Source organism: Amblyraja radiata, chromosome 9 (genome assembly GCF_010909765.2).
Source record: "Amblyraja radiata isolate CabotCenter1 chromosome 9, sAmbRad1.1.pri, whole genome shotgun sequence".
NCBI lineage: Eukaryota > Metazoa > Chordata > Chondrichthyes > Rajiformes > Rajidae > Amblyraja > Amblyraja radiata.
Window position 1 is genome coordinate 3,147,929 of NC_045964.1, and position 16,170 is coordinate 3,164,098.

The window sequence follows — 16,170 nt, forward strand, 5'->3', positions numbered from 1 at the left end:
GGTTGGTGGTTGGTGCGCGATACTTTGGCAGGGGGCAAAGTCCGTTTATCAGTCTTATAGCCTGCGGGAAGAAGCTGAGGAGCATCCTGCTGGTTTTGCAGCTAATGCTCCTGTACCTCTTCCCAGATGGCAGGATGGAGAATATGTGATGCGATGGGTGGTAGGGGTCTTTGATGATGGAGATGGCTCTGCTGATACATCTCTTCCTGTATATGTCCAGCAGGAAAGGGAGTGGAGCACCAATAATCCTGCTGGCGGTCTTCACAATCCTGTCTAGTTGGTGCCGTTCGTACACCTTGCAGCTCCCGAACCAGGAAGTGATGCCGTAGGTTAATGTGCTCTCGATTGTCCCCCTATAAAAAGTTCGTAGATGTGTAGTGGGGAGACCTGCTTTCCGTAGTCTTCGGAGAGGGTGTAGTCGCTGCTGGGCTCTCTTGACCAGTGCTGTGGTGTTGGTCGTGGACGTCAGGTCATCTGACAGGTGGAGTCCTAGGAACTTCACGCTGCTGACCCTTTCCACATCAGCTCCATCGATGTGCAGAGGTGTATGGTGGTATGGTATGGACAAGACCGAGGACAGAAAGGTCTGTGTAGGAATGGGAAGGAGAATTAAGGTGTCCAGCAACTGGGAGATGATTTGTGTGATGGTCTGGGCTGCGTCCACAATTCTCTGCGATTTCTTGTGGTCTTGGACGGAGCTGTTCCCAAACCAAGCTGTGACGCATCCTGATAAAATGCTTTCAGTGGCGCATCTGTCGAAGTTGGTGAGAGTTGTGGGGGATATGCCGAAGCTCCCCTAAGCCTTCTGAGAAAGTAGAGGCATCAGCGTGCCTTCTTGGCCATTGCTTCGATATGGCAGGTCCAACACAGGTTGCTGGTGATATATATTCCTTGGAAAGTGAATCTTCTGACCATCTCTACATGGGAGCCATGTGGGCCATCACACATAACTATCGAGGAGTCCTTGAGAAAATGACTCGCTCAAAGTTGAAGGAAGAGTTCCTACAATGTCCCACCTTCTTGTGGTTTGTGCATCCTGGAAACTCTTTGGTCTTGCAGCAAAGATTGTAAAAGTTGGAGTATTGTGGAGAACCTCTGCCAAAATGAACTAATGACACCGTGAAGCATATCATAGACGATTCTGTGCATGAATCCAAAGTTCTGCGCTTGTATTTATAAATAGAAAGGTGCTAAAACCACTACATGGCCTGGCCGGGTCTCTGTTCTTTTTCTTTTGCCTCAGCGAGTTTCTAGCTCTCCGACATCCTGTTCGTTTTTTTGTACTTCCTTTTCCTGCTTGGTTGTGGGGACCTACTGAAGTTGGACAACCCATGTAGACTGGCCCAGTAGCAGATAAGTAAGTGTGCTCTGCCACTGAAGTGTGTGTGAGAATATCTAGCTCCCAGTGACTGGTTGGCTATCAGAAAGGAAAATTTAACCATTCAAGATGCCAGCTGGGTAAGTCAATATTGAATTCACTTTGTGAATAGATGTCATTTAGTTTTCAGAAAACAAACCCTTTGTTGTGCCAGAATCAAGGTTTGATGCTCTGTTGTGTTATTGTTTTATCCTCAGCATCTTCAACTATATTTTTGCTCTATCTGTATCTTTTCTCTATATATATCTTTGTATCTTTACCTAACGTTAGGTGTCATGACTGCATCGTGCCAGTTTATGAGCACTGACTGACTGTGTGTTTGGGATATTGTGATAAAGGGGCACAGAGAGCGAGAATCACTGAGTGAAAACATTAGTGATCGATGCAGGGCAACAAGATGAATAGGAGTACAAGTGTCATTTAAAATTATGTGTGTGTGTGTGTGTATGGGGGATGGGGGGTTATGTTTGTGTATGTAGGTGTGTTTGTTTTTGTGTTTGGGTGTGTGGGGGTGTATGTTTGTTTAATGTGTGGTTGTGTGTGTGTGGTTGTGTGTGTGCGCGTGTGTGTGTGTGTGCCTGTGTGTGTGAGCCTGTGTGTGAGTGTGTGTGTGAGCCTGTGTGTGAGTGTGTGTGCCTGTGTGTGTGAGCCTGTGTGTGTGTGTGTGTGTGTGTGTGTGCGTGTGCGCGTGCGCGTGTGCGTGTGCGTGTGCGTGTGCGTGTGTGTGTGTGTGTGTGTGTGTGTGTGTGTGTGTGTGTGTGTGTGTGTGTGCGTGTGTGCCTGTGTGTGTGTGTGCAGGTACATTTGTGTGTGTGTGTGTGCGTGCGTGCGTGCGTGCGTGCGTGCGTGCGTGCGTGCGTGTGTGTGTGTGCGTGTGTGTGTGCTAAAGTCACTATCATAACGCCTCAATCACCAACCCCTGCAGCACGTTCTAGGCATTCACCACACTCTGAAGGCTGTGGAGGCCAAGTCAGTGGATATTTTTAAGGCAGAGATAGATAGATTCTTGATTAGCACGGGTGTCAGGGGTTATGTGGAGAAGGCAGGAGAATGGGGTTAAGAGGGAAAGACAGGTCAGCCATGATTGAATGGTGGAGTAGACTTGATGGTCTGAATGGCCTAATTCTTCTCCTAGCGCTTATGACCTTATGAACACTGCGTAAAAAAAAACTATCCTGCACATCACCTTTAGACTTTGCCCCTCTCAACATAAAGCGATGCCCTCTAGTATTTGATTTGTCCATTATGTGAGAAAGGTTCTGCCTGTCTACCCTATCTATGCCTCTCATAATTTTAAATACTTCAATCAGGTCCCCCCGTATCCCAGTTGCAGATATAATAATTATGGTTTTAGGGGATGGAATTCATCAAACAGACAATAAAAGCAGAAAGTATGTTTAAATATTATGGACATGATTGCCCAATGGAAGATCTACTAGTGGTGAGGGATTCCTTTAGCCCTGAGCATGTTTTTTTAATTCTGAAAATGTACCCAGTGTTGCAGCAATATAGTGTGTACATAGTGAAAAGCTTAGATCAGAGCTTTAGCACGGAAACAGGCCCTTCGGCCCATCGTGTCCGCGCCAGCCACTAGTTTTACCCTACACATACTAGGGATAATTTACAGAATTAACCTACAAAGTTGTCTATTCTTTAGAATGTGGGAGGAAACCAGAGCACCCGGAGTAAACCCACGCAGATCACGGGGAGAAATGACAAACTCCCTACAGACAGCAGCCGTAGTCAGGATCGAACCTGGGTTTCTAGCGCTGTAAGGCAGCAACTCTGCCTCTCAAACCAAAGCCAAAGACAAAAATAATTCCTGCCAATCTTCTTATTCTTTTCGTGTCCATCTTGTTACAAATGTTAAATTTAAATTTCTAAATTAAATTTCTTTATTTATATAGCACATTTTTAGTCAACTTGCATTGACCCCAAAGTGCTTCACATAATTACATCCACACACACAGGCAAAGGTGGGTGAAGTGTCTTGCCCAAGGACACAACGACAGTATGCACTCCAAGCGGGATTCGAACCAGCTACCTTCCAGTTGCCAGCCGCTCACTTAGCCCATTGTGCCATCTGTCGTCCCATCGATGTTGACATCGCTGCCATCGTCCGTCCTGAAAAGGGCGCAAGCTTCCGGCGACAATCAGTGGTAGCCATCGCTTGTCGCAATAGATGATGGTGGTAGCAGAATTAGCTCAGGATACTTCCAGTTTACAGCCCCATCCACCTGGACGCTTCTGCTACGGGGCCATCCCTGCCAATTAGTCGGGGCTACTAAGTTACCAGAACTGCCGAGATGTAAACATTAGCTGCAGAATTTCACGTTGATTTCAGAGATTTCTTGCAGCTGCGAGCTAGGTTTCGAACACTGCTTCACCATCAGAGGCAGCAGCAGAGGAAAGGTTAAGCTGGCCCTGCAAGCTCTCAGAGAGCTTGGTTCTTAACTAAGACTTGAGAGACCACAAATCCAAATTGTTCTTTTAATTTAGTTTAGTTTAGTTTAGAGAAGCAGTGTGGAAACAGGCCCATCAGTAAAAGTGGCAGGCAGACAAATCCAGGGCAGAAATCAAGCTTGGAGGATGTGGAATCGATATGGGTAGAGCTGCGAAACACTAAGGGGCAGAAAACGTTAGTGGGAGTTTTGTACAGGCCACCTAACAGTAGTAGTGGAGTTGGGGATGGTATCAAACAGGAAAATAGAAATGCGTGCAACAAAGGTAAAACAGTTATAATGGGTGACTTCAACCTACATATAGATTGGGTGAATCAAATTGGCAGGGGTGCTGAGGAAGAGGATTTCTTGGAATGTATGCGGGATAGTTTTCTAAACCAAAATGTAGAGGAACCAACGAGAGAGCAGGCTATTCTAGACTGGGTATTGAGTAATGAGGAAGGGTTAGTTAGCAGTCTTGTTGTGTGTGGCCCCTTGGGCAAGAGTGGCCATAATATGGTTGAGTTCTTCATTAGGATGGAGAGTGACATAATTAATTCAGAAACAAGGGTTCTGAACTTAAAGAAAGGTAACTTTGAGGGTATGAGACGTGAATTGGCCAAGATAGACTGGCAATTGATTCTTAAAGGGTTGACGGTGGATATGCAATGGAAGGCATTTAAAGACTGCATGGATGAACTACAACAATTGTTCATCCCAGTTTGGCAAAAGAATAAATCAGGGAAGGTAGTGCATCCGTGGATAACAAGGGAAATCAGGGATAGTATCAAAACAAAAGATGAAGCATACAAATTAGCCAGAAAAAGCAGCCTACCAGAGGACTGGGAGAAATTCAGAGTCCAGCAGAGGAGGACAAAGGGCTTAATTAGGAAAGGGAAAATAGATTATTAAAGAAAACTGGCAGGGAACATAAAAACTGACTGCAAACGTTTTTATAGATATGTGAAGCGAAAAAGATTAGTTAAAACAAATGTAGGTCCCTTGCAGTCAGAAACAGGTGAATTAATCATGGGGAACAAGGACATGGCAGACCAATTGAATAACTACTTTGGTTCTGTCTTCACTAAGGAAGACTTAATTAATCTGCCGGAAATAGCAGGGGACCGTGTCTCAAATGAGATGGAGGAACTGAATGAAATCCAGGTTAGCTGGGAAGTGGTGTTAGGTAAATTGAATGGATTAAAGGCCGATAAATCCCCAGGGCCAGATAGGCTACATCCCAGAGTACTTAAGGAAGTAGCCCTAGAAATAGTGGATGCATTAGTGATAATTTTTCAAAACTCTAGATTCTGGAGTAGTTCCTGAGGATTGGAGGGTAGCTAATGTAACCCCACTTTTTAAAAAGAGAGGGAGAGAGAAAATGGGGAATCGTGGTAGTGGGGAAACTGCTAGAGTCAGTTATTAAAGATGGGATAGCAGCACATTTGTAAAGTGTTGAAATCATTGGACAAAGTCAGCATGGATTTATGAAAGGTAAATCATGTCTGACGAATCTTATAGAATTTTTCGAGGATGTAACTAGTAGTGAATAAGGGAGAACCAGTGGATGTGTTACATCTGGACAATTCAGAAGGCTTTCGACAAGGTCCCACATACGAGATTAGTATGCAAACTTAAAGCACACGGTATTGGGGGTTCAGTATTGACGTGGATAGAGAACTGGCTGGCAGACAGGAAGCAAAGAGTAGGAGTAAACGGGTCCTTTTCATAATGGCAGGCAGTGACTAATGAGGTACCGCAAGGCTCAGTGCTGGGACCCCAACAATTTACAATATATATTAATGATTTGGACGAGGGAATTGAATGCAACATCTCCAAGTTTGCGGATGACACGAAGCTGGGGGGCAGTGTTAGCTGTGAGGAGGATGCTAGGAGGCTACAAGGTGACTTGGATAGGTTGGGTGAGTGGGCAAATGCATGGCAGATGCAGTATAATGTGGATAAATGCCCTCTAAAACTGTCCTATTGACAGCCCTCTCTGCACACTAACACTACCCTGCACACACTAGGGACAATTTAACATTTGTACCAAGCCAATTAACTTACGAAGCTGTACAGCTTAGGAGTGTGGGAGGAAACCGAAGATCTCTGAAAAAACCCACGCAGGTCACGGGGAGAACGTGCAAACCCAGTACAGACAGCACCCATAGTCGGGATTGAACCCGGGTCTGGCGCTGTAAGGCAGCAACTCTACCGCTGCTCCACCGTGCCACCGTTGTTGTTAATCTTCATCTTTGAAAACATTCAAAGTGACATTGGGTTTTACCATGACGATATAAAATGATTTACTAACCAAATTAAACTTACAACTTCTGACAGTAAAGCCCCTGTCCCACTTTCACGACCTAATTGGCGACCTCTGCCAAGTTTCCCCTTGACTCGTACTCGCAGCATGGTGGCCACGAGGTCGTAGGAGGTCTTCGTAACTCTTCCTCATGCTCGTGAGTGGTCTCCGCGTCCTCTTGGACTCAAGTAGGTCGCGGCGTTTTTTCCAGCCTGATAAAAAATGTCCACGAGTTTAAAAAAAGGTCGGCATGGAAAAAGTGGATACTTTTTACTCGTAGGTAGGTCGTAGATGGTAGGTCGTGATGGTAGGTCGTAGGTGGTAGTCGTAGGTCAGTAACTGGCCCTAGAAAAAAAATGCAAACATGACATAATTTATCATGTGATCATTTTCCACTTGTAGCTAGTCGTAGTTGGTCTTAGGTGTGGAAGACTGAGGTCGAGGGGGGGTCCTAGGAGGCCGCAGACAGAGTCATAGGAGGCCGCAGACATAGTCGTAGGAGGCCTTTTACTTCGGCGAGTCAACACGACCTTGACATTTTTTTCAACTCGTCCCAACCTGGGGCCATATGGTACCATGGCAAATTTCAGGGGGACCACAGAAAAACGGTGGGATTTAGGGGGCCACAGGTTCAATGAAGGGGGCCACAGAGCTACCACTCTGTTGCCTCCTAAATTTCAGTTCTAATAAATATAAATCTATGTAGTTGAAATATTTTTGATGTTTGTGGAATAGAATAAAAGAGAATATATGTGCAATTAATAGACACTGATATTTTTATGGAAGGTATTATAATATTTATTATATTCCGAGGCTAGCGGAACTCGAGCTCCGCATTGATGAGCTGGAGACCCAACTTCATACGCTGCGGTACATCAGGGAGGGGGAGTATTACCTGGATGTTTTGTGCCAGGGGATGGTCACACCGACCAGTTTAACTAATTCAGTAGTTAGTGAGCAAGGAAAGGAACGTGTGGCCATAAGCGAGGCAGGTAGGGGGAACCAGGAGGAGATGCGGCAGGAGCCACAGCCCTTGTCCCTGACGAGCATGACCGAGGCTCTTACTCAATGTGAGGACGGGATCAGGGGCTGTGGGAGGGATGAGCAACCTGGCTGCAGCACCGTGGATCAGGGAGCCATTCAAGAGGGGGGAGTTAGAAGAAATGCCGTTGTGATAGGGGATAGTATTATTCGGCGGGTAGATAAGGTTCTCTGCGGCCAGCAGAACATGTCCCGAAGGCTGTGTTGCCTACCCGGTGCTAGGGTTAAGGATATCTCTGCGGTGCTGGAGAGAAATTTGCAGAGGGAGGGGGAGGATCCAGTGGTCGTGGTCCATGTGGGGACCAATGACATAGGAAGGACGAGGAAGGAGGATCTGCTGAAGGAGTTTGAGCAGTTAGGGAATAAATTAAAAAGCAGAACCTCGAGGGTACTGATCTCCGGATTGCTACCTGAGCCACGGGCCAAATCGGCGAGGGTACGTAAAATTAAAAAGCTGAATGCGTGGCTCAAAGACTGGTGTGGGAAAAATGGGTTTGGTTTCTTGGGCCACTGGCACCAGTACTGGGACAGGGGGGATCTGTTCTGTAAGGACGGACTTCACCTGAACGGTGCTGGGACTGGGGTCCTGGCAAATCATATAACTAGGGCAGTAGAGAGGTCTTTAAACTAAGTAGCGGGGGGGAGGTATCAAGGGGGGTAATAACGGCAGGGGTAGAGGAAATAGAGCAGGGTATCAGTGGGGAAGCGGAAAATCAAAATGTGACAGGAGGATCCAGAATGTGTGAAGATAAAGCTCTAGATGTAAAAGGGGCAAAAACGGAAAGGAAGGGTAGTAAAAATCATCTGAAAGTGCTTTATCTAAATGCACGGAGTATTCGAAATAAGATAAATGAATTAACGGTGCAATTAAGTATATATAGTTATGATATCGTGGCCATTACGGAGACATGGCTGCAAGGGGATCAGGACTGGGAGTTAAATATAGAGGGGTACTCGACAATTAGAAAAGATAGACAGGAAAGAAAGGGAGGAGGGGTGGCCCTTTTAATAAGGGAGGGAATAACGGCAATAGAGAGGAAGGATATTGCGTTGAAGGATCAGGATAGTGAAACAGCTTGGGTACAGATAGAGAATAACAAGGGGAAAAAAACACTAGTGGGTGTAATTTATAGACCTCCAAATAGCTGTGACGCTGTTAGTCAGAACATAATCTGCAAATAGTTGACGCATGTAAAAAGGGAACTGCTGTAATCATGGGGGACTTCAATTTTCATATTAATTGGGCAAACCAAACTGGGCAGGGTAGACTAGAGGAAGAGTTTATAGAATGTATTAGAGACGGGTTCCTAGAACAGTATGTCGCAGAACCGACAAGGGGGGAGGCAATCTTGGATCTGGTCCTGTGTAATGAAGCAGGATTAATTAAAAATGTCATAGTTAGGGACTCGTTGGGAACAAGTGACCACAATATGGTCGAATTCCATATTCAAATAGAAGGGGAGCAGGTTGAAACTCAGGCTAGGGTGCTTAGTCTAAATAAGGGGGATTATGAAGGTATGAGGACTGAGCTGATCAAAGTTGACTGGGATAGCAGACTCAAGAATAAGACGGTACATGAGCAGTGGTGTACGTTTAAGGATCTACTGTATAACCTTCAAGAAAAATTTATTCCTATGAAGAAAAAAAGGGGTAAGGGTAAGAACAGTCAGCCATGGCTCAGTAAAACTATAAAGGATAGTATTCGGCTGAAGGCAAGGGCATATAAGGTAGCCAGAGATAGTGGGAGGGCAGAGGATTGGGAAGCATTTAAAGGTCAGCAAAAAATAACTAAGAGATTAATTAAGACGGGGAAAATAGACTATGAAAGGAATTTAGCGAACAACATAAAAACTAATAGTAAGAGTTTTTATAGCTATATAAAAAGAAAAAGGGTGGCTAAGGTGAACGTTGGTCCATTGGAGGGTGAGACTGGAGAGTTGTTGGTGGGGAACATGGAAATGGCAAAGGCATTAAACGAGTATTTTGTATCAGTCTTCACCATAGAAGACACAAAAAATATTCCAACGCTGGATAAACAGGGGGCGGTAGGAATGGAGGAGCTAAATACTATTAAGATCACCAAGGAGGTGGTATTAGGGAAATTAATGAGACTGAAGGAGGATAAATCCCCTGGGCCTGATGGATTACATCCAAGGGTCTTGAGGGAGATAGCGGTGGGGATTGTGGATGCATTGGTGATAATTTTCCAAAACTCCCTGGAGGCAGGAACGGTCCCAGTGGATTGGAAAATGGCCAATGTAACACCTATATTTAAAAAAGGAAGTAAACAGAAGGCGGGTAACTATAGACCGGTTAGTCTAACATCGGTGGTGGGTAAAATGTTAGAGACAATTATTAAAGAAACACTAACGGGGCACTTGGATAAACATGACTTCATCGGACAGAACCAGTTGGTTTTGTGAAGGGGAAGTCCTGTTTAACGAATCTGCTCGAATTCTTTGAGGAAGTAACAACCCGGGTGGATAAAGGGGAACCGGTGGATGTGGTATACTTGGACTTCCAAAAGGCTTTTGACAAGGTGCCACATAAGAGACTATTGCTAAAAATAAAAAATTATGGGATTGGGGGTAATATATTAGCATGGGTAGAGGATTGGCTAACAAATAGGAAGCAGAGAGTGGGGATAAATGGTTCATACTCGGGATGGCAACCGGTAACTAGCGGGGTTCCGCAAGGGTCGGTGCTGGGACCCCAGTTGTTCACAATTTATATAAATGATTTGGAGGAGGGAACCAAGTGTAATATATCAAAATTTGCGGACGATACAAAAATGGGAGGAAAAGTAGGGGATGAGGAGGATAGGAAGAGTCTGCAAAAGGATATAGATAAGCTAGGTGAGTGGGCAACAACTTGGCAGATGAAATTTAATACTAATAAATGTGAAGTCATTCACTTTGGGAAAAAAAATGATAGGGCAAGTTATTTTCTAAATGAGGAGGAGCTGCGTTGTAATGCAACGCAAAGGGATCTAGGGGTATTAGTACATGAATCACTAAAAGTTAGTATGCAGGTGCAGCAAGCAATCAGGAAGGCCAATGGAGTTTTGGCCTTTATTGCTAGGGGGATTGAGTATAAAAACACGGAGGTCTTGCTGCAGCTGTACACAGTATTAGTGAGACCACGTTTGGAATACTGTGTACAGTTCTGGGGTCCATACTTAAGAAAGGATGTACTAGCCCTGGAGGCAGTGCAGCGAAGGTTTACAAGATTAATTCCTGCAATGAGGGGATTGACATATGAGGAAAGGTTAAGTAGGCTGGAACTCTACTCTTTGGAGTTTAGAAGAATGAGAGGCGATCTCATTGAAACATATAAGATCGTGAGGGGCCTTGATCGGGTGGATGCACCGAGGATGTTCCCAATGATCGGGGAAACTAGAACTAGGGGACATAGTCGCAGAATAAGGGGGGGCTCTTTTAAAACTGAGATGAGGAAGAACTTCTTCACCCAGAGGGTGGTTAATTTATGGAATTCACTGCCCCAGGGAGCAGTGGAAGCAGAAACGTTAAATATATTTAAGTCTAAAATAGATGGTTTTTTAGCTGCCAAGGGGATAAGGGGCTACGGGGAGAGGGCAGGGATATGGACCTAGGTATGGTTAGTATAGTAAGACCTGAGTGATCTCCTGGACAAGTGTCGATCGCCTGGATTGGGGTCGGAGAGGAATTTCCCGGATTTTTTTCCCGAATTGGACCTGGGTTTTTATCCGTTTTTTTGCCTCCCCCAGGAGATCACGCGGTTCTTGGGGTGGAGAGGGGTGATAGCGGTATAAAGGGGAGGGTAGTGTCTTGTGTTCTGTGTCTTGTGTCTACTGTTTGTGGGTAAGTGTGTCTGTTTAGTGTTCAGCCATGAGCGAATGGCGGTGCGGGCTCGACGGACCTGGTGGTCTACTCTCGCACCTACTTTCTATGTTTATGTTTCTATGTAATATTGAAATATTTTTTTCCGTTAATAGTGTCATGGGGGGCCACAGAAAAATTAAAAGATCCCAAGGGGGCCATGGGCTAAAAAAGGTTGGGAACCACTGGTCTAGGGTCTTCTAAACTCGTGGATTAGGTCATCCAAGTGGGACAGACCCTTAAATTTGCACAATAACAGACTCTCTCTAACAGTGGTGACAAGGTCAGTGGCAGCACTAAGAAATGAATTGCACACTTATTTATATTTCCGATGCACAAAATATTCCATTTCATGTAAGGGTATGAATCATAATGTTTTCATTGCTGAATAGAACTTCTAAGATCTTATAGAGGTGTATAAAATCATGAGAGGAATAGATCGGGTAGACACATTGAGTCTCTTGCTTAATGTAAGCTTAAGGTGAAGGGGAGAAAGATTTAGTCAGAATCTTAGGGGTAATTTTTTCATGCAAACGGTGGTGGGTGTATGGAACAAGCTGCCGTAGAAGTTGGTCGAGGCTGGGACTACCACAATGTTTAAGAAACATTTAGGCAGGTATATGGATAGGACAGGTTTGGAGGTATATGGGCCAAATGCAGGCAGGTGAGACTAGTGTAGCTGGGGCATATTGGGCAAGTTGGACCGAAGGGCCTGTTTCCACACTGTATCTCTCTTCTTGATTAGTACGGGTGTCAGAGGTTATGTGGGGAAGGCAGGAGATTGGGGTTCGGAGGGAGAGATACAGTAGATCAGCCATGATTGAATGGTGGAGTAGACTTGATGGGCCGAATGGCCTAATTCTTCCCCTATGCCTTATGACCGTTTAACATTACATTCAACAAGATTCATGTTGATTTCAGTAATTCTCTCATTGAGAAACTAATGGGTACAGCAGCACATAAAAAACAAAAGCATGCATAAAATGTTACTGGTGAACCACTGTAGAACTCAGAACAAACTCCTATTCAACCTGTTGCTGCTTTGACACATAACCTAACCACCTTGATGTGGTTTCCTTTAGCTTTTAATATAATGCTCTGCTTTGAACCGTCAGGGTCAGTCATATAACCATATAACCATATAACCATATAACAATTACAGCACGGAAACAGGCCATCTCGGCCCTACAAGTCCGCGCCGAACAATTTTTTTCCCTTAGTCCCACCTGCCTGCACTCATACCATAACCCTCCATTCCCTTCTCATCCATATGCCTATCCAATTTATTCTTAAATGATACCAACGAACCTGCCGCCACCACTTCCACTGGAAGCTCATTCCACACCGCTACCACTCTCTGAGTAAAGAAGTTCCCCCTCATGTTACCCCTAAACTTCTGTCCCTTAATTCTGAAGTCATGTCCTCTTGTTTGAATCTTCCCTATTCTCAAAGGGAAAAGCTTGATCACATCAACTCTGTCTATCCCTCTCATCATTTTAAAGACCTCTATCAAGTCCCCCCTTAACCTTCTGCGCTCCAGAGAATAAAGACCTAACTTATTCAACCTATCTCTGTAACTTATTTGGACTAATGCACGTAAAGCTGCTGGCCCTGACGGCATCCCCGGGCGCGTGCTCAGGGCCTGTGCTGCGCAGCTGACAGACGTCTGGACTGACATCTTCAACCTGTCACTTGCCCAAGCAGTTGTCCCCACGTGCCTTAAAACCACCTCCATCGTGCCAGTGCCAAAACACTCCACTGCGGCAAGCCTCAACGACTTCCGCCCAGTTGCACTTACCCCCATCATCACCAAGTGCTTCGAGAGGCTGGTCCTGGCACACCTCAAAAGCTGCCTACCCCCCACACTGGATCCCTATCAGTTTGCCTACCGCAAGAACAGGAGTACGGAGGATGCCATCTCAACGGCACTTCACTCCGCCCTCTCCCACCTCGACAACAGAGACACTTACGTAAGAATGCTGTTCATCGATTACAGCTCAGCATTCAACACCATTATACCATCAAAACTGATCACCAAACTCGGTAACCTGGGCATCGACCCCTCCCTCTGCAACTGGATACTGGACTTTCTAACCAACAGACCCCAGTCTGTTAGGTTAGACAAGCACACCTCTTCAACCCTCACCCTGAACACCGGCGTTCCACAGGGCTGTGTGCTGAGCCCCCTCCTCTACTCCCTCTTCACCTATGACTGCACACCTGTACATGGTACTAACACCATCATCAAGTATGCAGATGATACAACGGTGATTGGCCTCATCAGCAACAACGATGAGTCGGCCTACAGGGAGGAGGTCCAGCACTTAGCAGCATGGTGCGCTGACAACAACCTGGCCCTTAACTCCAAGAAGACCAAGGAGCTCATTGTAGACTTCAGGAAGTCCAGGGGCGGCACGCACACCCCCATCCACATTAACGGGACGGAGGTGGAACGTGTTTCTAGCTTCAGGTTCCTGGGAGTCAACATCTCCGATGACCTCTCTTGGACCCACAATACCTCAACTCTGATCAAGAAGGCTCACCAGCGTCTCTTCTTCCTGAGGAGACTGAAGAAGGTCCATCTGTCTCCTCAGATCCTGGTGAACTTCTACCGCTGCACCATCGAGAGCATCCTTACCAACTGCATCACAGTATGGTATGGCAACTGCTCTGTCTCCGACCGGAAGGCATTGCAGAGGGTGGTGAAAATTGCCCAACGCATCACCGGTTCCTCGCTCCCCTCCATTGAGTCTGTCCAAAGCAAGCGTTGTCTGCGGAGGGCGCTCAGCATCGCCAAGGACTGCTCTCACCCCAACCATGGACTGTTTACCCTCCTACCATCCGGGAGGCGCTACAGGTCTCTCCGTTGCCGAACCAGCAGGTCCAGGAACAGCTTCTTCCCGGCGGCTGTCACTCTACTCAACAACGTACCTCGGTGACTGCCAATCACCCCCCCACCCCCCGGACACTTATTATCACTTATTATTATTTATTTAAATCATTTGCTATGTCGCTCTTCCAGGGAGATGCTAAATGCATTTCGTTGTCTCTGTATTGTACACTGACAATGACAATTAAAATTGAATCTGAATCTGAATCTGAATCTTAGTTGTTGAAACCCAGGCAACATTCTAGTAAATCTCCTCTGTACTCTCTCTATTTTGTTGACATCCTTCCTATAATTGGGCGACCAAAATTGTACACCATACTCCAGATTTGTCTCATTTGGCCTTGTACAATTTTAACATTACATCCCAGCTTCTATACTCAATGCTCTGATTTATAAAGGCTAGCACACCAAAAGCTTTCTTTACCACCCTATCTATATGAGATTCCACCTTCAAGGAACTATGCACGGTTATTCCCAGATCCCTCTGTTCAACTGTATTCTTCAATTCCCTACCATTTACCATGTACTTGTACATGTACGATGTTTGATCAAGACCTGATTGCCCATCTGCAGGGGTTTCATAGCGTAAACATCATAGTTTAGTCTAGTTATTGTCAGTTGCAGCGAGGTACAGTGAAAAGCCTTTGTTGTTTTTGTCACGTGCTATCCAGTCAGCAGAAAGACAATGCCTGATTACAATCCAGCCACATAAGGGCCAGTCCCACTTGGGCGGCATTTGTGCATCATTTACGCGTCACGACGCACACATCGTGACGTGCACGTGATGTGCGGATGTTGCGTGGTGACGTAGGCAGCGACACGCGGTCGCGCGCGGCGCCCGAGGATTTTGGGATGTACAAAATCTTCGCGCGCCATCTGCGTGACGCGCAAATGACGCCCATGTGGGACAGGCCCTTTACACTGTATAGATGCACGATAAGGGAATATGTCGGATTAGAGATTTAACAGTGTGGAGCGATTGTAATATGTGAGTGTAGATCTGCTTCTGCGGCGAGCACACAAATAGTCGCCTGAGGTGGGCGCCATCTTGGAAGCGACCAGTGTGTGCCTGTGGAAAATCATTGGAAAATGACAGCAGGGAAATCAAATCAAATAGCGCTAAATATTAATGTGTAATCTAATTTTATCATCCCGGTTTAAGGGAAACCTTAAAGTAATAAATGTCATGGTCTAGAAATGTTGTACTGTTCAATGTTAATGTGGTACAAGCAGGGACGGCCTTAGGAGGTGCGGGGCCCAATTGGGAACATTTTGGTGAGCCCCAGGTTCCCAGCCAAGGTCTGTAGAATCATAGAAATACAAATAAAGTCTATTATAGACGTTATAACTCTATGGTAGAATGGAAAGTAATCAAAATGTGCGTTTAAAAAGTGCCTGCGAGTTAATGGACCTAAGCTACGAGTAGATCTAAGCTACATTTTAATATCAAATTGCATACATGTAAGCCGACAAGTAACAAACAAAATGTGAAGATCACCTCTGAAAAGTACATAGTTACAATACCACTTGTTTTAGTGACTGTGAAATGAAAAAAAAAGTAATTTAATTAACTAGATCCTGGGAAACCAATAACCATTGGTGAAAAACCAGTTCAGGCATTACATTTTGGGCTTCAGCCCCATCCTACCCTTTGGGCTTCTACCCCATCCTAACTTAGTTGTGTTTGTGTGTGTGTGTGTGTGTGTGTGTGTGTGGGGGTAGGGAGGTGGAGAAGGGAGAGAAGAAGGAGAAGGAAGGAGAAGGGGGCACTGAGATAAGCGGAGGAGGCGGTGTCGATGTGAGTGTAGTTCTGAGGTATAGGAGGGAGGGAGGAGGGGAAGGAGGGAGGAGAGAAGTGGCCGGCGAGCATCCGGGGTCCGCGCGGCGGGTGTGAGCTGAGGCCGAGGTTTGTAAACGTTGCTCCAACCCCCGGCCAGGCCTGGCCCTCCCTGGATTGTTCCCCGGGGAGAGAGAGGGGTGGAGCCGGGGCTGTGTGTGTGAAGCACGGCGACTGGAGGGTCGGGAGCGCTGCCCCAGGACCGTGAGGGAACGACCCACCTCCCCCTCTCCCCCTTTATTCTCCCTCACACCCCCTCCCCGTCTACCCCTTTCTTCCCCCTCCACCCCTCTCTTCCCCCTCCACCCGGGGTAGATCTACCCGAGCCGGGAGTAGATTACTCCAAAGATCCTAGAGCGGAGCTTTGGATTACTCTAGTGCGGGGCCCAATTGGGAGCAATCGGTCCAATCGGCTTAA

At 46.1% G+C, this 16,170-nt stretch overlaps 1 protein-coding gene across 3 annotated transcripts in view; it reads left to right on the plus strand.

Moving 5' to 3' along the window:
• evl (Enah/Vasp-like) overlaps positions 1-16,170 on the plus strand; it is a 201,585-nt gene that overhangs the window by 31,806 nt on the left and 153,609 nt on the right. The window contains exon 1 of one of the 3 annotated variants that reach the window (XM_033026501.1): positions 1,315-1,458. The exons of the other annotated variants lie outside the window; for them this stretch is intronic. Coding sequence (XP_032882392.1) covers positions 1,448-1,458 — 11 coding nt within the window. The 5' untranslated portion in view covers positions 1,315-1,447. Of the gene's footprint in view, positions 1-1,314; positions 1,459-16,170 lie in introns of those variants that run through there. 3 annotated transcript variants of the gene reach the window in all.